Source organism: Mobula birostris, chromosome 12, assembly GCF_030028105.1.
Source record: "Mobula birostris isolate sMobBir1 chromosome 12, sMobBir1.hap1, whole genome shotgun sequence".
Classification (NCBI taxonomy): domain Eukaryota; kingdom Metazoa; phylum Chordata; class Chondrichthyes; order Myliobatiformes; family Myliobatidae; genus Mobula; species Mobula birostris.
In genome coordinates this window covers 6,972,745-6,997,836 of record NC_092381.1, presented here as the reverse complement: position 1 = coordinate 6,997,836, position 25,092 = coordinate 6,972,745, and the positions used below count along the sequence as shown (strand labels likewise).

General features: G+C 43.1%; 2 protein-coding genes across 7 annotated transcripts in view; one reads left to right on the top strand and one right to left on the bottom strand.

The window, feature by feature from the left end:
- spata1 (spermatogenesis associated 1) overlaps nt 1-21,421 on the top strand; it is a 100,853-nt gene extending 79,432 nt beyond the window's left edge. For 2 of the 6 annotated variants that reach the window (XM_072274581.1, XM_072274579.1), the window contains 2 exons: nt 6,428-6,526; nt 20,923-21,421. In XM_072274581.1, coding sequence (XP_072130682.1) covers nt 6,428-6,526; nt 20,923-20,960 — 137 coding nt within the window. In that variant the 3' untranslated portion in view covers nt 20,961-21,421. Of the gene's footprint in view, nt 1-6,427; nt 6,527-12,281; nt 16,133-20,922 lie in introns of those variants that run through there. The other 4 variants (XR_011888100.1, XR_011888099.1, XM_072274578.1 and 1 more) reach the window with 4 other exon arrangements.
- A 2,111-nt stretch (nt 21,422-23,532) lies between these two features.
- The window catches only part of LOC140206431 (di-N-acetylchitobiase-like), a 34,319-nt gene continuing 32,759 nt past the window's right edge, over nt 23,533-25,092 (bottom strand). The window contains exon 7 of the mRNA XM_072274799.1: nt 23,533-23,718. Coding sequence (XP_072130900.1) covers nt 23,533-23,718 — 186 coding nt within the window. The remainder of the gene's footprint in view (nt 23,719-25,092) is intronic.

The following is a 25,092-nucleotide window of genomic DNA, read 5'->3' as shown; positions in this document are numbered from 1 at the left end:
TCCTCAAAATGCAATGGGAGATAGAAAACGCATGCTAAAAAGACAATACTACAATGGTCATGGAGGACTTCAATATGCTAGTAGATTGGGAAAATCAGTTTGGTGCTAGATTACAGGAGAGGGAATTTCTAGAGTGCCTATGAGATGGCCTTTTAGAGCAGATCGTGGTTGAGCCCACTAGAGGATTAGTTGTTCTGGATTGGATGTTGTGCACTGAACCAGATTTAATTAGAATCCCTAGGGGAGAGTGATCATAATGTTTTTTTTTGAGAAATCTGCAACATATTACAGGCCTTTCAGCCCACAATGTTATGCCGACCATGGTAATCTAATCTAGAATTTCCCTACTGCATAGCCCTCTATTTTCCTAAATTCCATGTACCTATCTCAGAGTCTCTTAAAAGACCCTATTGTATCCACCTCTACCACCATCACTGGCAGTCCATTCCATGCCTTCACCACTTTCTGTGTGAAAAACTTATCTCTGACATCCCGCTTGTAATTACTTCCAAGCACCCTAAAACTATGCTCCCTCGAGTTAGCCATTTCAGCCCTGGAATAAAGCCTCTGGCTATCCACACGATCAATGCCCTTTATAATCTTATACACCTTTATTGGGTCACCTCTCATCCTCTGTCGCTCCAGGGAGAAAAGGCCAAGTTCACTCAACCTATTCTCATAAGACATGCTCTCCAATCCAGGCAACATCCTTTTAAATCTCCCCTCCACCCTCCCTAACACAAGCCACAACATTCCTGTAGTGAGGTGACCAGAACTGAACACAGTACTCCAAGTGGGGTTTAACTAAGGTCTTATCTTGCCGTAACATTACCTCATGGCTCTTGAACTGAATCCCATGGTTGATGAATGCCAACACACCATACGCCTTCTTAACCACACTGTCAACCTGTGCAGCAGCTTTGAGTGTCCGATGGACGTGGACCCCATGTTCTCTCTGATCCTCCACACTGCCAGAAGTCTTACCATTTATATTATTCTCTGTCTTCAAATTTGCCCTTCTGGAATGAACCACTGAAATGAATATGATCGAATTCACCCTGAAATTTGAGAAAGAGAAGCTAAGGTCAGATGTATTAATGGAGTAAAGAGAATTAGAGGCATGAGAAAGGAGTTGAGAAAGATTGACTGGAAAAGAACACTGGCAGGGATGACGGCAGTGCAGCAATGGCTGGAATTTCTGGAAGCAATTCCGAAGGCACAGGATATATTATTGAATTGACTTGACTTTATTACTTATATCCTTCATGTACATGAGGAGTAAAAATCTTCACGTTATGTCTCGGTCTAAATGTGCAATTTATAGTAATTTATAATAAATATTATGTACAACAGGATAGCCAATATAACATAGAAATCCAGTTGCGTTAGCATGAATTAATCAGTGTGATGGCCTCGTGGACGAAGCTGTCCGAGCATTGGCTTTGGCTTTTTTGTTGCGGTACCCTTTCCTGGATGGTAGCAGATGGAAGAGTTCGTGATTGGGGTGACTTGGGTCCCCAATGATCCTTCTTCCCTTTTATACACACCTGTGTTTGTAAATGTCCTGAATCATGGGAAGTTCACATCTACAGATGTGCTGGGCTGTCCGCATCACTCCCTGCAGAGTCCTGCGATTAAGGTAAGTACAGTTCCCATACCAGGCAGTGATGAAGCCAGTCAGGATACTCTCATTTGTGCCCTGTAGAAAGTTTTTAGGATCTGGAGGCCCATACCAAACTTTTCAACCATCTGAGGTGAAAGAGGTGCTGTTGTGCTTTTTTCACCACACACCCAGTATGTACAGACCATGTGAGGTCCTTGGTGATGTGTATACCGAGGAACTTAAAGCTGTTCAGCCTCTCAACCTTAGATCCATTGATGTCGATAGGGGTTAGCTTGTCTCCATCCCTCCTCTAGTCCACAACCAGCTCCTTTGTTTTTATGACATTGAGGGAGAGATTGTTTTCTTGACACCACTGTATGAGGGTGATGACTTCTTCTCTGTAGGATGCCTCATTATTATTTGAGATTAGGTCAATCAGTGTAGTGTTGTCAGCAAATTTAATTAGCAGATTGGAGCTGTGGGTGGTGAGACAGTCAAATGGGTATGCAGACAGCAAAGGACAGGCTTAGTACACAGCCCAGGGGGGCACCTGTGTTGAGGGTCAGAGGGGGAGAGGTGAGGGAGCTCACTCTTACCACCTGCCGGCGATCTGACAGGAAGTCCAGGATCCAGCTACACAAGGCAGGGTGAAGGCCGAGGTCTTTGAGCTTCTTGTCGAGCCTGGATGGAATTATGGTGTTGAATGCTGAACTGTAGTCCGAGAACAGCATTCTCACATAAGCCTTGCAACTGTCCATGGTTGGAAACATCTGCGTACTTCAGCCTCAGGGATGACCAAGCTGCAGGTTGCATCAGCTGTAGGTCTCAGAGGCTCAGTGTAGGCAACATTGAATTGAGCGTAAGAAAAGATTTTGCTCGTCTGGGAGAGAGGCATCGATGTTGGAAATTCCACTGCGCTGGTGTGCGGACCTTGCCATAAGCTGCGTGTGTTGTTGGTGGAAAGCTGAGTCTGAATGTTATCTCTGTATTGTTGTTTTGCTGCCTTGATGACTTTGCGCAGATCGTAGCTGCATTTCTTGAGCTCCTGCTGATTACCGGCAATGTAAGCTTTGTGTCGCGTGGTAAATGCAGCTCACATGGTTTGCATAGACCCTGACCAATTTCTGGGGGACAACATCCTTGATGCACTTCCAGATGAAACTTGAAACTCCATCTGTGAACTCGGAGACATCCTTATCATGAAAGACTTCTAGTCGACGTCATCGAAGCAGTCCTGCAGTATGGAGGCCGATTGGTCAGATCAACAGTTGGACGATTTTAACTATGGCTGCCTCTTGTTTCACCTTCTGGCTGTACCTCGGGTGCAGAGTGATCTGATTTTCCAAATGGTGGGTGAAGGAGCACTTTTAAGTGTTGCGGAAGGGAGAGCAGCAATGGACAAGTATGCTATCTCCCTGTGTGCTCACCTAGATGTGTTTGCAAAATTTTGGAGAGACTTTAGTCAGCGAGACTCTATTAAAGTCACCGGTGACAATGAAGACAGCCTCTGGGTGTGCAGTCTCCAGGGTGCTGATGGTCTCAGCAGTTTGCTTGAGATCCAGGTCAGTATCAGCCCAAAGAGTAAGAAGTATTCTAAAGGAATGTTGACACAATCATGGGTAACAAGAGAAGTCAAAGCCAACATAAAAAGCCAAATAGAGGGCATATAATAGAGTAAAAATTAGTGGGAAGTTAAAGGACTTGGAAACTTTTAAAAACCAACAGAAGGCGACTAAAAAAGTAATGAAGAATATAAAGGTGGAATACAAAAGTAAGCTAGCCAATAATGTTAAAGAGAATATGAAAAGTTTCTTCAGATACATAAAGTGTAAAAGAGAGGTGAGAGTGGATATCAGACCATTGGTAAACAATCCTGGAGAGGTAGTAATGGGGGATAAGGAAATGGCGGATCAACTAAATAAGTATTTTGCATCATTCTTCACTGGAAGATACTAGCAGTATGGTGGAAGTTCTATGTGGCAGGGGGCATGAAGTGTGTGAAGTTACCAACACTAGAAAGAAAGTTCTTGGGAAACTGAAAGGTCTGAAGGTAGATAAGTCACCTGGACCAGATGGTGTACACCCCAGAGTTCTGAAAGAGGTGGCTGAAGAGATTGTGGAGGCATTAGTAATGATCTTTCAAGAATCTTTAGATTCTGGAATGGTTCCGGTAGACTGGAAAATTGAAAACTGTCACTCCTCTCTTCAAGAAGAGAGAGAGGCTGAAGAAAGGAAACTATAGGCTAGTTAGTCTGACCTCAGTGGAATGGAGGATTTTGGAGTCGATTATTAAGGATGAGGTCTCAGGGTACTTTGAGGCACATGATAAAATAGGCCATAGTCAGCATGGTTTCTTCTGACAAATCTGTTGGAATTCTTTGAAGAAATAACAAATAGGATAGAAAAAGGTGTTTGATGTTGCATACTTGGATTTTCAGAAGGCCTTTGACAAAGTGCCATACATGAGGCTGCTTAACAAGCTACAAGCCCATGGTATTTCAGGAAAGATTCTAGCATAATTCTGCGCCGATATCTTATAGTCTTATGGTCTTAAAATGGGCCAAGGAATGGCTTTTGGCAAAATATTTTATTATTGTCACATGTACTGAAGTAGCATGAAAAGATATTCTTGTATGCAAACTATGAGGATCAAATCTTACAACAGTTTATTGAGGTTGAACAAAGGAACAATAACAGAATGTGGAATGAAGAGTTAGTTACAGAGAGAGTGCACTGCAGGCAGACAATAAGGTGCAAGACCACAATGGATTGAGGTTAAGAGTCCATCTTATCTTACAAAGGAACCATTTAATAGTTTTATGACAGTGGAATAGAAGCTGTCCTTGAGCTTGGTGGTATGTGCTTTCAAGCTTTTGTAAACTCAGGAGATTCCACAGGTGCTGGCTATCCAGAGCAAAAAAAAACTCAGACACACAGACACACACACAGACACAGACACACAGACAGACACACAGACAGACAGACAGACACACACACACACACACACACACACACACACACACACACACACACACACACACACACAAAATCTTGGAGGAACTCAGCAGGTCAGGCAGGAGAGTGGACCAAGTGGACCATGGGAGGAAGGGAAGGAAGACAGGAACCAGCAGGAGGTAAGAAGAAGAGAAGGGGTGAGGGAGGAGCCAGAATGGAGCATGGGAAAAGGTAGGAGGAGGAGGAGCAAGAGAAATTACCAGACATTAGAGAAAGGGATATTCATGCTACGAGGTTGGAGGTTACTGAAACGGTATATGAGATGTTGCTCCTCCAACCTGAGTGTGGCCTCATCATGGCAGTAGGGGAGGCCATGGACCAACATGTCGGAATGGAAATGGGCAGTGGAGTTAAAATGATTGGTCACAGGGATATCCTGCTGTTTGCGGATGGAGTAAAGGTGCTCGAAAAAGCAGTCCGTCAGTCTGCATCGGGTCTCACCACTGTAAAGGATGCCGCACTGGGAGTACTGGATGCAGTAGGTGACCCCAACAGACTGGCAGGTGAAGTATTGCTTCACCTGGAAAGACTGTTTGGGCTCCTGCATGGAGGTGAATGGGCAGCTTTAGCATTTCTTTCATTAGCAGGGAGAAGTGCCAGGAGGGAGATTAGTCGGAAGGGATGAATGGACAAGGGAGTCACGGAGAGATTGTTCCCTGTGGAAATTGGACAGTGGTGCGGAGGGGAGGTAAAGATGTGTTTGGTGGTAGGACCCCATTGAAGATGGCGGGAGCTGTGGAGAATGCGGTGACTCATGGGGTGATTGGTAAGGAGGAGAGGAACACTCTCCCTGAAGATGGGGTGAGGGTGGATGTCTGGAAATGGAGATGAGGAGAAGGCATTGATAGAGTGGGCAGCCAGCACCTTTGTTCCAGGAAGGAACTAATATGAAGGGCGGTGCTTGGAAGAAATTGTAGGGGGGGATGGCAGAGAGTGGTGGGTGAGTGAATGTGCTGACAGGGTTGATGGTAGGTTCCATCACGCTGAGCACTGGCGCTCGCTCCTGACCCCCTCCCCCAGGACTGTGTGCTCAGTCTGCTACTGACTTGCACTGCACTGCCGGATTCCAGCATCATCGTTCACCCATCATGCAAGAGTGCTTGGCCTCATCAGCCACAACGATTAGTCGGCATACAGAGAGGAGGTGGAGAGGCTTGTCAAACGGTGTGAGAACAACAACCTGAGTCTTGAGGTGAAGCAAACAAAAGAGGTGATTGTGGACTTCAGGAAGGCACCGGTTGACTTCATTGTACTTCAGTGTCTGTGCCTTGGAGAGAATGGTGAATCTGTGCAATTCATTGCCACAGAAGGCTGTGGAGGGTATATTTAAAGTGGAAGTTGCTAGGTTTTTGGTGAGTAAAGTCATCGAAGATTATGGGGAGAATGGGATTAAGAGGGAAGATAAATCAGCCATGATGAAATGGTAGAGCAGATCTGATGGGCTGAATGGCCAAATTCTGCTCCTATGTTTTATGGTCTATTTAATTTCATGCCATTTTAATATATATACAACAGGTCCCCTTTCTGTGCCGTTTGTGGGAGTTAGCTGTGTGCAAATATCACCGAGGATTCCTCCAACTTATTCTGTGCTGGTCAGGCAGCAATTATTTAAAAACAGCCAGTCATGTACCAGCATCTGTCTCTCTTCTCTCCCTCTCACTCTACATCCTGACTATCCTCCCTTTCCACTCTCAGTCCTGTCGCAAGGTCTTGACGATCATCACGGTTCCCCCAGCAGTTTATCTTTGGTTTTGGATTCCATATGTGCTGTATGTTGTGTTTCTAAATTAAACCGATCTTCTGTTGCAGAACCAATTAATTATCCAGATTACAACACTCAGACACGAGGTGGACCAGCTTTATCACAGAGTGGAAAATGCCAAAATGAAGCTGGTCACCGAGATAAAGGTGTGGCATCAGTTCTGTAATTTAATTTTATTTAGCAACACAGCCGGAGTAGGTATTTCTGGCCTTTCGAGTCACTCTGCCCCAACAACCTCCGAGTAATCTCATTAACGATGGGACAATTTACAATAACCAATTAATTTACTGGTATGCCTTTGGATTGTGGGTGGAAACTGGGGCACCTGATGTAGTGTCCAATATACAGTATCCTACAAAAGTCTTAGGTACATATGCATTGCCAGGGTGCCTAAGACTTTGCACAGTACTGTAGTAATTTTATGTTTTGCACTGTACTGCCACCGTAAAAAAAAATCATGACATCTGTGAGTGATGATAAACCTGATTCTGATATGGGTCTCCATTGTGGACTGAGATTAGGGAGGCGGTAGCGAGAGGGGAGTCATTGCAAAAGGGGAAGGATAAGGGGAGGGAATGGGAAGCACCAGAGAGACGTTCTGTAATCAGTAAACCAATTGTTTGGAATTAAAAGACCTTGCCTGGTGTCTCAGGGCTGGGTGTGCCTGCACCCTTGCCGCCCCCTGCCCCTGGCATTCCTTCTCTGCCACTTCTCTTGCGGCACTCCATCCTCACCATTCCCACCAGATTTTCAAACTCACTATCCGTTCCACGTTGACCAATACGGTTCTGTGCAAAAGTCTTAGGTGCTCTAGCTATATGTATGTGTACTGTATAGCCAGACTTCTGCACAGCGCTGTAATGATATAGAAAATGTCCATGTTATCAGTGCATTACAGAGAACACTGAAAATACGAGTCCTGGACAGGGAGTGTATAGGTTGTGGAATCAGTTCAGTCTTTGGGTGAGTGAGGTTATCTGTTCAGGAGCCCGATGGTTGAAGGGCAACAACTGTTCCTGAACAAGCTACAAATGAGACATTGGACAATCCACAACAGGGGTGCGGGAAAAGAGCTACTTTTTAATCAGGGCGGCGATCGAAATTTCAAAGGCAGGGTTCTGCAGCAGTTTCTCTGAGTTAAGGAGTGACCAAACAGCGAGGGGTTCATTAGAAAGGGAGCATACAAGTAACACAGGTGCGAGCGGAGTGGCCTTTCATTTGGGTTGTGCCGGTCTGCAGAGTGGCTTTGGCTCATCAGGCTGGGGTGAGGTAGATTGTCTTGTAAGTTACTCACTCTCTGTCTCTCCCCTCTCTCCCTTCTGATTTGCTCATTCCTCATCTATTAGTGTGTAGTATAGTGAGAATGGCTCTGGGGCAGTGTTTTGAACTGTGAATGGGATGTGGGAAGTCTGGGAGAGGTCCAGTCTTCCAGATAACCACATCTGTACCAGGTGCACCGAGCTACAGCTCCTGAGAGAATATGTTAAGGACCTGGAGCTACAGCTACCTTTGACATACAGGAGCTACGGGGAGGTGATTGCCCCATAGGTTGCCGGAGACCGGTAACTGGGTGGCTGTCAGGAGAACAAGGGGAAATACACAACCAGTGCAGAGTACACCTATGGCCATTCCCCTCAATAATAAGTATATAACTTTCGATACCTTCTTGGGAGGAGCTACCGTGACTGGGTCTCTGGCCCTGAGGCTGGTGCTACGGCTCAGAAGAGGACTGCAGTGCTGACAGAAGATTCTTTAGTCAGAGGAACAGCCAGGACACAACATCCATGGTCGACCCCGACCGGTGTGGGCCTCGTATTACCCTAATACCAGAGTGCATATACTTAAGGTTGGGGGGGGGTGGTAAGTTTGAAGGAGATATGAGGAGCAAGTTTTTTTACACAGCTGAGTGATGGGTACGTCGAATGTGCTGCCTGGGACAGTGGTAGAGGCAGAAACATTAGGGAAAATGGAAGAATAAGGACATTGTGTAGGCAGGTGATGGGTTTAGTTGGCCTTTTTTCAGAATCAGTTTTAAAATCGCTGGCATATGTTGTGAAACTTGTCGTGCTGTGGCAGCAGTGCATTGCAATACACAATAATAAAAACTGCCAATTACAGTAAGAAGTATATATGTGCATAATAAAAGCTTAAGTAAGTAGTGCAATAAAAGTAGTGAGATACTGTTCATGTGTTCGATGTCCAGTCAGAAATCTGATGGTGGAGGGGAAGAAGCTGTTCCTGAATTGCTGAGTGTGTCCCTTCAGGCTCCTGTACCTCCTCCTTGATGGTCGCAGTGAGAGGAGGTGATGGGGGTTCCTAATGATGGATGCAACCTTTTTGAGGCATCGCTCCCTTGAAGATGGCCTGGTTACTGGGCAGGCTGGTGCCCATGATGGAGCTGGCTGAGTTTACAACTTTCTGCATCTTATTTTGATCCCGAGTAGTGCACTCCACATCCCTCACCTCCCACCCCCACCCCCAAAGGTACAGCACAGAAACAGGCCCTTTGGCTCAACTAGTCTGTGCCCAGAACATTTTATCTGCTTACTCCCATCAACCTGTACCAGGACCATAGCCCTCCGTACCCCTACCATCCATGTACCTATCCAAACTTCTCTTAAATGTTGAAATCGAGCTCACATGCACCACTTGTGCTGACAGCTCATTCCACACTCTCACTCACCACCCTCTGAGTGAAGAAGTTTCCCCTCATGTTCCCCTTAAACTTTTCATTTTTTTTAATTTTATTTTTATTTGGATAAGGAATTCACAAATATCATGTACTTTTTTCACACATATAACCTTTTCCATTTTTTTATATGTATAAAACTATAATTACTTATACATTCTTAAGTACACATTGAGATAATATAAAAGGAAAATTAGACACTTAAATAGATAATTATGTACTGTGGTAATTCTAATCTATTAGGCTAAGTAATGGTATTAGTTGTTAAGAAAAATGGTAATAATAGTTTCCATATAACTCTTCTGGACCATTTCCACTGGTACAAAATGTTGTATGTAAGCCTATGTATCAACCATTGTAGGTGTTTATATCCTAATTTGTTCATGCTTGCTCCTGCCCGCAGACATAATTATGCAATCCCTATGTACTTATTTACTTAATTTTTTCATTTTTTATCCCTTTCACAAATCTTTCCCTTTACTTGTGTTAATTCTCTATTTTCCAAAAGAAAACAAAAAAAACATTTAGACTAGGGGTGCTTACGTTAGCAATATTACTGTGTTGATGAGAAGAGCAGTATAAATCATTAGGAGAGTCATCTAAAGTCTGCTCGCATTGGGGTTATATATTCAATCCATTTATTCCAGATTTGATAAAATTTTTCTTTTTGAATTCTCAGGGAGTAAGTCAACTTTTCCATTTTAAATATTTCCAAGATAATTTTGTGCCAATCTTCTAATGTAGGTGGTATTGGATTTAGCCACTTTCTAGTGATTGATTTCTTACTTGCCGCTAAGAGGGCCTGCAGCAACTTTATATCTTCCTTCTGTTCAAGAAACAATACATGCCCCAAATAGAGTGTCTCAAAGTTCAGAGGTATCTGGGACCTAAGTACCTTAACTAATGTTCTATGAATACCTTCCCAATATAGACTTAATTTAGGACAATCCCAGAAAATATGAAAATGATTTGCCTCCTTGGAGCCGCACCTTCTCCAACACATCACGTTTGTATCTTTATATTTTTCCTGATATGGGGTCTTGAAGTATCTTATAATGTTTTTCCAACAATGTTCTCTCCAAATCAAAGAATTAGTCTAGGACCATTGAAAGCCGCAGATTTTCTCCCAAGCCTCCTCTGAAAGTACCAACCCCGCTTCTTTCTCCCACTTCTCTTTAATATACAGTGTATTTACATTTTTAGCATGGGAGAGTGCATTATATAATCGAGAAACTGATTTACTAGGTATTGAACTGCAAGCTGAATTCAGAATCTTGAAAAATTCTAATTCTACTGTTGATAGGTCTGTATATCTACAACTCTGGTTAACATAGTTTCGTACTTGAAGGTACCTAAAAAGTCATTATGTTCTAGGCCATGTTTGTCCTGCAGGATTTGGAAACTTTGTAATACTCTTTTATCTATAAATGAGAGGTAGGTTGTAAGACCTTTCTTTATCCATAGCTCAAATCTTTTATCTCCTCTGTTGGGAAGGAATTCGGTATCATATGCACACCATTTAAAGAGTTTTAACATGTTATTAATTCCACATGAATTAACCACCTTCTGCCATACTTTTAATATAAGATTTATCCAACTGTTTTTAAATTTTTCCAACTGGGCCATCAATCCTTTGTCAGCTATTGAGGCCTGTAGAGGAAAACTGTCAACTAATCCAAATTCTATTTCCTTCCATCTAGCCTTATATTCCCTGTTACACCAATATAACAGAGGGGTTATCTGTGAGGCATAAAAATAATTTCTCAGGCAAGGAAGAACCATACCTCCTCCTTCCTTCCCTAACTGTAAGGTGTTATATCGAATTCTAGGTTTCTTTCCTTGCCAAATGAAGCAGGAAATCCATTTGTCCCATTCCCTGAATTGATTATCATCCACCTCCACCGGTAAAGTACGGAAAAGATACAATAACCGAGGAAGAATATTCATTTTTTATAGTATTTATCCTTGAATTTAAACTTAAAAAGGGGATAAGATTCCATCTATGCATATCTGCTTTTATCTCTGAGATTAATGGCGCATAATTTACCTGTGACAGTGTTGAAAGATCCTTCGGCAGGGTTATTCCTAAATATTTTAATGATTTAGCTTCCCACTTAAGATCGTATGTATCCTGCAATTTTTTGGATGGTGTATAATTTAGGGACATAACATGCGTTTTCTTTACATTTATTTTATAACCTGATATTTTCCCAAAGTCATCCAACAGTGTAAACAATCCTATAAATGATTTTTCTGGTTCACTCAGATAGACAAAAACATCATCTGCGAATAACGCCACTTTCTGTTCAATCCCTGCCACCTTGATACCTTTTACAATTTCGCTCTGTCTTATTAGTTGGGCAAGCGGTTCAATATATAGCGCAAAAAGGAGAGGACCCCTTAAACTTTTCACCTTTCACCCTTAACCCATGACCTCTAGTTGTGGTCCCACCCAACCTCAGTAGAAAAAGCCTGCTTGCATTTACTCTATTTATACCCCTCATAATTTTGTATACATCAGTCAAATTTCTCCTCATTCTTCTGCGCTCCAGGGAATACAGTCCTAACCTATTCAATCTTTCGATATAACTCGGGTCTTCCAGTCCCGGCAACGTCCTTGTAAATGTTCTCTGTACTCTTTCGACCTTATTTACATAGTTCCTACATAGTAGATAGGTGATCAAAACTGCACACAATATTCCAAATTAGGCCTCATCAATGTCTTATAGAACTTCAACGTAACATCCCATCTCCTGTACTCAGTACTTTCATTTATGAAGGCCAATGTGCCTAAGGCTCTCTTTACAACCCTATCTACCTGTGATGAATTAAGAACTTGTCTTCCCAAAACCCTTTTTCTACAGCACTCCTCAGTACCCTACCATTTACTGTGTTAGGACCTACCCTGGCTGGTCCTGACGAAGTGCAACACCTTGCACTTGTCTGCATTAAATTCCATCTGCCATTTTTCCAGCTGGACAAGATCTCACTGTAAGCCATGATAGTCTACCCCACTGTCCAGTACACCCCCAGTCTTGGTGTCAACTGTAAAATGATGCAGCCAGCTCGAATGCTCTCCGTGGTACATCTGAAGAAATTTGTGAGTGTCTTTGGCGATGTGCCAGATTGCTTGGCATCTGTTCCTGTGCTGTGCTGCTGTGTGCTTATCCCAGTGAAATGAACTGTTCCAGTAACTTCTGTTGCCTTTACAGTTGAGGAAACAGACAATGTTAGATCTGCGAGCTCTCCGGGCTGAACTGCTACAGAAAAAGATGCAGTCATCTCTGACACGCCAGCCCAGTCGTTCCACACCTCGCAGCCTAGACACCTTCACTACTTAACCAGTGCCTCAGGACTGAATCAGCTACCAGGTCTTGCAGCATTGCACCAGCATCTGCCAGAAACTACCACCCCGCTTCCGAACTCATCAGCATCTCCTCGGCACAACGCGGAAGGAATAAACACGAGAGATTCTGCAGGTGCTGGAAATCCAGAGCAACACACACAAAATGCTGGAGGCGCTCAGCAGGTCAGGCAGCATCCATGGAGGAAAATAAACAGCCAACATTTAAGGACAGTTCATCCTCGTCTGCAAATCTGTGCATTGTACCTGGTGGTCCTGGTGTGGCCTCCTCTACAGCAGTGAGATTGGGGGACAGCTTTGTCAAGCAGCTTCACTCTGTACACCGCAAAACACAGGATCTCTCAGTGATCACCCATTTCAATCCCACTTCCCATTCCCATCCTGACATGTCTGCTCACGGCCTCGTCTACTGCCACAATGAGGCTACATTCGGGATGGAGGAGCAACACCTTATATTCTGTCTGGGTAGCCTCTACCCTGTCAGCTGAACATCAATTTCAATAACTTCCGGTCATTACTCCCCCCTTCCCCTTCTCTCTTTATCCATTCCCCATTCTGGTTACCCTCACTCCTTCTCTCCTCCCCACCTGCCTATCACCTCCCCCAGTGCCCCTTCTCCTCCATTTTCTCCCATGGTCCACTGCTGTCCTATCAGATTCCTTCCTCACCTGGTCTCACCTGTCACCTGCCACCTGCCAGCTTGTACTCCTTCCCCTTCCCCACCTTATTCCGGCTTCTGTCCCCTTCCTTTCCATTGCTGATGAACTATCTCAGCACAAAACACTGATTGTTTATTCCTCTCCGTGGATGCTGCCTGGCCTGCTGAGTTCTTCCAGCATTTTAATATGTGTAGCACGGAAGGAAATCCTTTTCAACCAGCACATCCTCCGTGTTGGTCATCGATGGAAGTGATGCATTTCACTGTACGTTTCGATGTACGTGTCTGTAATAAAGCTAACCTTTCTTGACATTGAGGGATATTTAGTCCAAGGAAGGATTTGGGATTTTCAGGTTGGTTCAGAAATCCAATGGCAGTGGTGAAGAAGCTGTTGTTGACCCAAGCACTAGTAATCTTGAAGTCAGAGGAGAAACACCTGTCTCTTAATTGACAGAAACATCAATTAAGAAGCCAATTAATTGGCAAATTAGTTTAATATGATCAATATACTGAGTTACAGTGAAAACTTGCTTTTGCATGTCATGCATCGTTACATCAATGCATTGATGTTGAACAAGGGAAAACAATAATAGAAAGGGCCTGAGTTATCGGGAAAGGCTGAACGAGTTAGCACTTTATTCACCACAGTGTAGGAAAATGAGGGGAGATTTGACAGAGGTATATGTTATGTTTTGTAACTTCAAAATATTAAATTAATTCAAAGGAAGATGCTGGGAGTCCAAAAATGCAAGTTTAACTTCATCTTTACATTAAGTGAGACAGGCATGTTTCGCATGATGATGTATGCAATTAACTTATTTCTATGTATAACCAGTACTGGATTATGTAAATGAACAAGAATGCTTAATCAAACAATATATAAGATGACTCAAATATTATTGAAATATGAAGTACACAATGTTATACGAAATGATGAGGGGAATAGATGGGGTAAATGCAAGCAGATTGATTCCACTGAGGTTTGTTGAGAATGGAACTCGAGGTCATAGGTTAAAGGTGGAAGGTGAAATATTTAAAGGGAACATGAGGGGAACTTTGCTCAGAGAGTGGTACGATTGTGGAATGAGCTGCCAGCTGAAGTGGTGGATGTGGGTTGGTTTTCAACATTTAAGAGAAATTTGGATAGGTACATGAATGAGAAAGGTATGGAGGGCTATGGTCCAGGTGCAGGTCGATGGGATTAGCCAGAGTAACAGTTTGCATGGACTAGATGGGCTGAAAGGCCTGTTTCTGTGCTGTAGTGTTATATGATTCTATGAATCGAAGGCCAAATAAAGTGCCACAGTTACATAGAAAGTGTGGTGCAGGTAGACAATAAGGTGCAAGGCCGGAGGGAAAACTTATTCACTCAGAGGGTCACTATAACATTCCAGAAACTGTATGAGGAACAATTCAATCACGCTTAGTGATCAGGGCTCTGTTTGAAATCCTTTGCATTTTGTCTTTCAGGTGAAAAGAATTTCTGATCATAGTGCAGCAGCCAGCGTAATGGTTTACAGTGCCAGTGATCGGGGTTCAGCTTCCACTGCTTTCTGTAAGGAGTTGGTATGTTCTCCCTGAGACCATGTGGGTGTCTTCCAGGTGCTCTGCTCTCCTCCCACAGTCCAAAGACCTACCAGTCCATAGGGGTTGGTAAGTTGAGGGCATGCCGTGTTGGCACTGGAACTGACAAGTTTTTGAATTTTCAGCCCAATGGGACATGGGAGACAAGAGAATGTTCAGATGAGTGGGGTCTTTATGCATTCTGAGCTCAGGCGGTGTGTTATCTGAAAGTTTCACATAATAGTCTGCTTCGAAAACTTGAAATCTGTTGTTTCCTCTTTTCCCCTGGTCCAACCTCGTAGGCTCCAAGGACAATGAAGCTCATCCACTCCCCTACTTCCTCAGGAGGCTGAAGAAATCCGGCATGTCCCAGTCAAACCTTAACAACTTTTATCGATGCATCGTAGAGAGTTAGTAAGGCAACAGCTCTGCCCATGACCACAAGAAACTGCAGAGCTGCAGACACATCTCAGCACATCACAGGGACCAGCCTCCCCTCCATGGACTCGTCCTACACCTCACTGCCTCAGTAAAGCATCATCAAAGACCCCCACCCTGGACATTCTTTCTTCTCCACTGACCTAGGTCTGTTGGTACATTTTCTTCCCTTTGCTCCAAGAATTTCATTCAAAGATAGTTCTTGCAAAGTCTTTTGGTATTTAAAAGCCTGTTGACTTTGGTATATAATGTTTCTTGATATTTTCCTTCAGTTCAGTTGCATTTAATTTTTCTCAGTGAAGCATCGCAGAGTATTTGTTTCTTTAGATACAAATTTCATGTTGAGAAGGGCTACCACCTACAGATGGCAACGTGGATCTTTAGCAGCCCAGAATAGCATATCACTAACAAGCTCATTAAAGTAACATTAAATTGTAATATTTATTTTATCTTAAATATCTGCAGAGGTTTATTTTAAAATTATTCAGTCAATTTATAATATTTCTTCTGGAAAGTAATTGAAATCTTTACTGAAGCAGATCTCCAAAAGCACGTCACAGAAGAACTTGCAACAAGTAGGCAAATCAAGGTAGAAGATGCAACAAGTTGTGTTATTTACAAGGATCTTAGACTTAAACAGATTGGGAGAAAGGACAAAGAAGTGACAGGTGGAGTATAGTAATGGGAGGTGTATGGTCATGCACTTTGGCAGAAGGAATAAAAGCATAGACAATTTTCTAGATGGGAAGAAAATTCAGAAATCAGAGGCGCAAAGTAACTTGGGAGTCCTTGTGCAGGGTTCCCTAAAGGTTAACTTGCAAGTTGAGTCATTGGCAAGGGAGGTAATTGCAATGTTAGCATTCATTTTGAGCAGACTAGAATATAAATGCAAGGATGCAATGCCGAGGCTTTATAAGGTATTGGTCAGACTGCACTTGGAGTATTATGAGATGTTTTGAGCCCCTTATCTGGGCCTGTATTCACTGGAGTTTAGGAGAATTGTGGGGGGGGGGGGGTGAATTGCATTGAAAGCTATCGAATATTGAAAGGCCTAGATACAATGATTGTGGAGAAGGTGTTCCCTATAGTGGGAGTGTATATGACCAGAGGGCACAGCCTCAGAACAAGGGGATCTTTAGAACAGAGATGAGGAGACCCTCTTTAGCCAGAGGGTAATAAATCAGTGGAATTTATAGCCACAGATGGCTGCAGAGGCCAAATCATTGAGTATACAGTATTTAAAATGGACATTGACAGGTTCTTGATTAGTCAGGACATCAAAGGTTATGGGGAGAAGGGGGCTGAGAGGGCTAATAAGTCAGCCATGATGGAATGGTGGAGCAGACTCGATGGGCCGGATGGCCTAATTCTGCTCCTATGTCTTATGGTCTTCTCCCCTCTCCCATTGGGTAGAAGATACAAAAGCCTGTTAACATGTATCACCAGGTTCACGGACAGCTTCCACCCCATTGTTATGACTATTGAACAGCCCCCTGGTGTGACAAGATGGACTCTTGACCTCACAGTCCACTTTGTAATGATCGTGCACCTTATCGTTTACCTGCACTGCACTTTCTCTCTAACTGTAACACTATTCAGCATTTTGTTATTGTTTCCCTTGTCCTACCTCAAGGCACTGATGTGGTGAAATGATCTGTAAAGGTGGCATGCCAAAATAAGGAGGTACAGGAGCCTGAAGGCACACACCAAGTGATTCAGGAACAGCTTCTTCCCCTCCGCCATCAGATTTCTGAATGGACAATGAACCAATGAACACTACCTCACTACTTTTTCTTTCTCTTTTTGCTCTACTTATTTAATTTAACTTTAAAAAAAATATTTACTGTAATTTACAGTTTTTAGTATTGCAATGTACTGCTGCTGCAGGACAACAACTTTCATGACTTATGCCAGTGATATTAAACCTGATTCTGTAGTTTTTGACTGTGCCTCAGTACATGTGACAATAAAAGCAATTTAATTCTGTGCCACGATATAAAATTCAGGACCTTCATGGACTGTCCTGAACGTCACTCTACTACCAGAGCTCAGAGAGTCAGAGACTCTGACACTGGCATTCTGAGTGAGGTGACAGGTAGCAGATGACCGTCTCAGAGAACTAACACTCTCTTCTTCTCAGGACAAACAATAAGAGAAATGTTATCTTCACATGTTAACATGACTGCGCATCTCAGTGATTCTCCCTGCAGGACTAGTGAAGGCTTTATGACATGATATTGTCCTCATAAAACAGTGTATTAGTGCGGGAGTAGGGAAGTTTCGTTGAATTTATATAAGACGTTGGTGAGTATTGTGTGCAGTTCTAGTCATCTACCTGCAGGAAAAGTATTAATAAGATTGAAAGAGCAAGCCTTGAGGACCTGAGTTATTGGGCAAGGTTGAACAGGTTACAACTTTATTTGTTAGAGATACAAAAGGGAACAGGCCCTTCTGGCCCAATGAGCTGCTCCACCCAGCAACTCAACCAATTTAACCCTAGCCTAGTAACAAGACAATTTACAATGATCAATTAACCCACTAACTGGTATGTCTTTGGACTGTGGGAGGAAAGCAGAGCACTTGGAGAAAGCCCAGGAAGAATGAGCAAACTCCTTACATATCACCTCTCAATTTACAGTGGACACATCTACGTGCATGTCCATAAGACCAAAAGACATAGGAGCAGAATTAGGCATTTGGCTCCTCGATTCTGCTCTGCCATTCAATCATGGCTGATCCTCTTTTTCCTCTCCTCTCCCACACTCCCTGGCCTTCTCCCCGTAACCTTTGATGCCATGTCCAATCAAGAACCCATTAATCTCTGCTTTAAATACACCCAATGACCTGGCTTCCACAGCTGCTTGTGGTAATAACTTCCATAAATTCACCGCCCTCTGGCTAAAGAAATTTCTCCGCATCTCTGTTTTGAATGGACGCCCCTCTATTCTGAAGCTGTGCCCTCTTGTCCTAGACTCCCCCACCATGGGAAACAGCCTTTCCACGTCTATTCTGTCTAGGCCTTTCAACATTTGAAAGGTTTCAATGAGATCCCCCCTGAATTCCAGAGAGTACAGACCCAGGGCCATCAAATGTTCCTCATATGATAATCCTTTCATTCCCAGAATCATCCTTGTGAACCTCCTCTGGACCCTCTCCAATGCCAGCACATCTTTTCTAAGATGAGGGGCCAAAAACTGTTCAGAATACTCAAGATGAGGCTTCACCAGTGCTTTATAAAGCCTTAGCATCACCTCCCTGCTCTTGTATTCTAGACCTCTTGAAATGAATGCTAACATTGCATTTGCCTTCCCCACCACTGACTCTACCTGCAAGATAACCCTTAGGGTGCTCTGCAGAAGGACTCCCAATTCCCTTTGCATCTTAGATTTTCAGATTTTCTCTCTGTTTAGAAAATAGCCTGCACATTTATTTCTACTACCAAAGTGCATGATGATGCACTTTCCAACATTGTATTTAATTTGCCAGTTTCTTGCCCATTCTCCTAATCTGTCTAAGTCCTGCAGACCTTCGTGCCATGCTGCCTTCATCTTATGACAGATGGCACACCACATGATCAAGTTTATCCATGCCTGCTCATGCTGTTTCTGTGCCTGATGCGAGAACCTACACACTGGATAGAAGCTTCCTTCACTGTTATCAGAATTTGGAACAGCCTTCCAGATGCTGTGGTTGGAAACATCTGTGACGATGGGGTCCAAGCCTTCAAGAGTCGAGTGCACAAACACCTATCATCTCTGGGAGGGAAGTCACATGCTTCTTCATAAGCTATCATGAAGGGGACCAGGATGGCAATGCTTGGTTGTTGGTAGGTAGGGTTAATACCTGACTTAAAGAGCACTTGTGAGTTATGTTCCGGCTGGACTTAAACTGCTGGAGAGCAGTGCGGAAAGAACAGGTGCTGTTTTCTCCCGGTCGGGAATAGTTTTTAGTTCCAAGTGCTCCTGTCACATTTTGTCACCCTGCAACCTTATCCTTCAATCTCTTTGAATTATGAAGGACAGCATGTGTATAAATGTCTCTCTCCAGCAGATTTCATCATGATCATCATGACTCCAGTGTTTCTACTATTTTTTAATTGTACATAGGATTTTTTTGTGTTCTGTTACTGAGCAGCAGTGAACCATCTGATTGGCCTATCAGTGTTCTCTTTGACAACTAGTGACTTGATCAGCATTTCTGATCTGGCTATTGTTCTCGATTGCATTTAATAAAAAAAAGTTCTTCTGCATCCTACCTGTTTCCTCAACACTACCTGTCCCTCCACCAATCTTCGTATCATTTGCAAACTTGGCAACATAGCCATCTATCCACCATCCAAATCATTGATATACAGCATAAAAAGAAGCTGTCTTTGGGATGTGGGAGGAATCTGGAGCACCCAGTCACGGGAAGGACATACAAACTTCCTTCAGAGGATGCAGAATTGAACTCCGAATTCCAAATCCCGAATTGTAATAGTGTTGTGCTAACTGCTGTGGCACCCCTTCCCTGGAGCGTAGGAAGATGACTGGAGATTTGATAGAAATATATATAATTATGACAGATGTGGACAGGATAAATGCAAGCAGGCTTTCTCCACTGAGGGTGAGTGAGACTAGAACGAGAGGTCATGTGTTAAGGGTGAAAGGTGAAATGTTTGAGGGGAACCCAAGCATGGTTTGAAGGGCCTGTTTCTCTGCTCTGTGAAGTTTGATCAGTAAGTTATCAGGTATTATGGTGAAGAAGTGTCAGTTATGGAAGTAGGTTGAGGAGTAACAAATGGATCTCAATATGGATAAGTATGGGGTGATGTATTTTGGAAAGCCAAACTAGTGTGGGACTTATACTGTGAATGATGGGGCACTTGGCAGCATGAAGGAACAGAGGGGTCTCAGTGTACTAGTGGATAGTTTGTTGAATGTGGCATCACAGGTAGACAGGATGGTGAAAAGTTTACTGATGACACACACAGTTGTTGGTAGAGTTTCAGATGGTGATGAGGAGGCGTACAGGAGTGAGACAGATCAACTAGTTGAGTGGTGTCACAGCAGCAACCTCGCACTCGATGTTAGTAAGACCAAGGAATTGATTATGGACCAGGAAGGGGCAGTCGAGGGAACACACACTAGTCCTCATCAAGGGATCAGCAGTGGAAAAGGTGAGCACTTTCAAGCTCCTGAGCATCAACATCTCTGAAGATCTATCCTGGGCCCAACATTTTGATGCAATTACAAAACAAGGCGTGGCAGTGGCTATTTTTCATTAGGAATTTGAAGAGACTTGATACATCACCAAAGACACTTGCAAATGTCTACAGATGTAATGTGGAGAGCATTCTAACAGGTTGGATCACCATCTGGCATGGAGGGGCCAAGCACAGGATTGGAAAAAGCTGCATAAAGTTGTAAACTCAGCCAGCTCCATCATGGGCACTATTCTCCCCTGCATCCAGGGCATCTTCAGGAGGTGATGCCTCAAAAAGGCAGCATCCATCACTCAGGATCCTCATCAGCCAGAACGTGCCCTCTTCTCATTGCTACCATCAAGGAGGAGGAACAGGAGCCTGAAGACACACACTCATCATTTTAGGAATATTTTCTTCTCTTCTGCCGCCAGATATCTGAATGGACAATGAACCCATGTACACTACCTTAATATTTTTTCTTTTTTTTCTCTCTTTTGCACTACTTATTTTTTTAAATCTTTATTTCTTATTGATATACTGTAGGTATTTTTTATTATTATGAATTGCAATGTGGTGCTGCTGCATTATAATGAATATCATGTGCTGGTGATATTAAACCTAATTCTGGTTCTGACTCTGAAAAAGGCATTTATCATGCTGGCCCTCAGCACTCAGGGCATTGAATACAGAGGATGAGACACATCCTAAGAAGATAGAGGCAAGCAAGACCCACCCACCCCACCTTCAGGAGCACCATTGAGAGCATCCTGACAAGCTGCACCTCTATCTGGTTTGGGAGCAGTCGAGCATCAGACCGGAAGTCCCTACAAAGGCCTGTGAGAACACCTGAGAGGATCATAGAGATCTCCCAACGGGGGACATTTATCAGGAGCGCAGCTTACGCAGAGCCCTTGTGTTATCAAGGATCTCACACATCCACCCAGCATCCTCTTTGACTTTCTACCATCAGGCGGGAGACTATGAAGCATAAAGACAAGAACAGTCGGGATGGGAAACAGTTTTGTCCCCCAGACCATTAGGATTCTGAACTTCCTGCCGCATCGTATTCCAAGTGTCACTGGTTAATCTGTTCCATACCTTACAATATTTAATTTTAATGCACCTTAGTTTTTTATTTATGTGTGATTCATCTGTAGATTTGTTACCTTCATAAGTTATTATGTGTTATGTATACTACTGTGCTTTATACCCTGGTTTGGAGAAACCTTGTCTCATTACTATGTGCATTACATGGTTCTATACATTATGTGAGAGTAAGAGTTCGGCACAGACTAGAAGGGCCAAGGTGGCCTGTTTCCGTGCTGTAATTGTTATATGGTTATATACATGTATGTAGTTAAAGGACAATAAACTTGACTTGGTTATGTTGCAGTTGTAGCAAGTTACTGGTGAGGCCACACTTGGAGTACTGTGTACAGTGTTGGTCACTCTGTTGTAGGAAAGATGTGGTTCAACTGGAAAGAGCACAGAGAATGTTGCCAGGACCAGAGTCCTGAGTTACAGAGAGAGGTTGGCCAGATTTGGTCCTCATCACAGCTGGTACAAGCCCATAGCCTCAGTGCAGCAAAGAGTGGAGCAAATGCAAGGGTCAGAGTGTAAAACACAGTACCAACAGTCACACACAGCAGAAGGCATATTTCGCACATATGATAGCTTGGAAAGTAGGCAAATGATTGATACATGTAAAGACAGAGAATAGAGAGATATCCATCACATATAGGCGAAAAAATTTAGTTTACATTTGCATGGTGTTCAGCACAGACATTGTGGGCCGAAAGGCCTGTTCCTGTGCTGTAATGTTTTTTCCTCTGTTGGACATTGGTAATGTAGTAATCTGTGAGTCTGATTTATTGGTTCATTGGCAAGATCCATGGCGGGGGAGCTGTGGGGCCTTGGCTGTCACATGGACCGGGCCTTTAAGCTGCGGGGACGCCTGCTGCGGCCAACCAGGGAAGGAGGCACTGGAGGTGGGGTGGCCCAGTGGGCCCACCTGTCAGTGCTCCTCTCTAGCGTTCGCTTGATGGAAGACAAGCTGGACTGCATTTGCCTCCAGCTGCACTAGCATGTGATGAGGAACTGTTGTGTGCTTGTTCTTGCTGAAACGTGGCTCCAGGACAACAGCCCATGCAGCATCAATCTGCAGGCCTTGACACCCAGAGACTTGTATATTGTCATTTTTTTTTGTGACTGTATATTTTTTGGCTATCATATGTGCGAAATATGCCTTCTGCTGTGTGTGACTGTTGGTACTGTGTTTTACACTCTGACCCTTGCATTTGCTCCACTCTTTGCTGCACTGAGGCTGAGGCTATGGGCTTGTACCAGCTGCTCTGGGGTTTGTGTCTGTGAGCTCCACGGCATTTTGCTCTGTTGTGTGATGAGCTGAGGCTGTGGGTGTGGTCTGCTTTGGCTGCTCTGGCTTCGTGTCTGTGGATTCACTCTGCTTTCATTCTGAATGCCGTTGCTTGTTTTCACTGTTTGCATGATTTGTGTTTTTTTTTCTCTGTGCACATTAGGTGTTCATTGGTCTTTTTAATGGGTTCTTTTGGGTTTCTGGTTCTGTGGCTGCCTGTAAAGGGACAAATCTCAAGGTTGTGTAAGGTATACATACTTATTAATAAATGTACTTTGAACTTGGAACGCTGTTTCATTTGGCTGTATTCTTGTGTATGCTTGAGTAACAATTAAAATTAAACTTATGTTTAAAGTTAACTTTAACAGCTCTCATTCAACAGTCACATCAGTGAATACGATAAATAGAGGTATATATAAATTTAGGTTTAAGGGAAAAATATTGGCCAGGCAGAATTTGACACAATAAAATCAACTCAGACTTCAGACAACAAAGTGTAAGATATCAGAACTAGGTTGCAGTCTGTCTATTGAAAATTATGAAGTCACCTTGGTTCAAGATAAAATCATCAGCGGTCAGTTCACAGTCAGCATGTGTACACCCATGTTTGTCATAATTAATTTTATACACAATGCAAAAACAGAATTTTGCCATGAATTTCATGAATTCAGTATCATAGAGCTTGACAACGCATTGCAAGCATTAGAAAAGATTTAGTTGATTCAGTTAACAATTATCTGCAAATCATTAAATTTTATTTCAGTAAATTTCATTCGTCAGAGAACATATTAAATCTGAGTCTTGGATCTTTGTGCATTCATTATTCTTCCTTGCTAACAAAATTTCATTCACAATTACAGGGATCTAACGCTGTACGTTCATTAAGAATTATATAAAGCACTCCACATGTTTTGGGTTTGCATTGCTACTGTTGAGTTGTCACTGTAATTTAGGAAATTCCCAGTCCACGCTCCAATGCCGGCAAGTTTGAACTTCTTCATCAGAGATGCCTTTGCTGCAATACTTCGTGGGTTATCATACCACACCTCATGGGACTTTCCTTGGGACTAACAAAAATAAAAATTAAACTGAGTTTAATGGTTCAATTTAATGTCTGAGAATGTATGCAATATACAACCTGAGATCCTTACTCTTCACAGACATCCATGAAACAGAGAGCAAAAAAAACAAAGAGTGAATGACAGAAAAACATTAGTTGTCATATCCAACAATGACAGGAAACTGTGTGGGAGAGTTTTAAAGAGGAAAGGCCATTCCACTGGGCAGTTCCACTCCCTTGACCTTAGAAGTCCAGGTCCAGTGATACGAGTAGTCAAGTATGAGTAACAAAAACATTACACACATTATAAACACAAGAGATACTGCAAATTCTGTAAGTCCAGAGCAACACACACAAAATTCATCCTGCAATTTGAGAATGAGAAGCTAAACTCAGATGTATCGTTACTACAGTGCAGTAAAGGGAATTACAATGTCATGAGAGAGGAGCTGGCCAAAATTGATTGGAAAAGAACACTGGCAGGGATGACGGCAGAGCTGGAGTTTCTGAGAGCAATTAGTAAGGGGCAGAATGTATATATCCCAATGAGGAAGAAGCATTCTAAGGTAGGATGACACAACTGAAAGGCTCTGAAAGAGGTGGCTGAAGAGATTGAGGTGTCTTTGGAAATTATCTTTCAAGAATCGATTCTGGCGTGGTTCTGGTGGAATAGAAATTTGCAAATGTCACTCCTCTCTTCAAGAAAGGGAGAGGCAGAAGAAGGTACATTACAGTATAGGCCAGCTAGTCTGATCTCAGTGATAGGGAAGACATGGGAGTTGATTGTTAAGGATGAGGTCTCAGGGTACTTGGAGGCACATGATAAAATAGGCCACAGTCAGTGTGGTTTCCTCAAGGGAAAATCTTTTCTACAAATCTCTTAGAATATGAAGAAACAACAAGCAGGGTAGACAAAGGAGAACTTGTGGATACTTGGATTTTCAGAAAGCCTTTGACAAGGTGCCACACGTGAGGCTGCTTAACAACACCCATGGTATTACAGGAAAGATATTAGCATGGATAAAGAAGTGGCTGATTGGCAGGAGGCAAAGAGTAGGAATAAAGGGAGCTTTTCTGGTTGGCTGGTGGTGACTAATGGTAGTTGACTGAGGTCTGTGTTGGGATTGATACTTTTTACATTATATGTCAATGATTTGGATGACAGAATTGATGGCTTTGTGGCAACATTAGTGGATGATACAAAGGTAGGTGGAGGTGCAGGTAGTTTTGAGGAAGGAGAGAGGCTACAGAACGACTTGGACATATTAGGAGAATGGGCAAAGAAGTAGCAGATGGAATACAGTGTTGAGAAGTGAATGGCCATGCACTTTGGTAGAAGAAGTAAAAATGCAGACCATTTTCTAAATGGAGAGAAAATTCA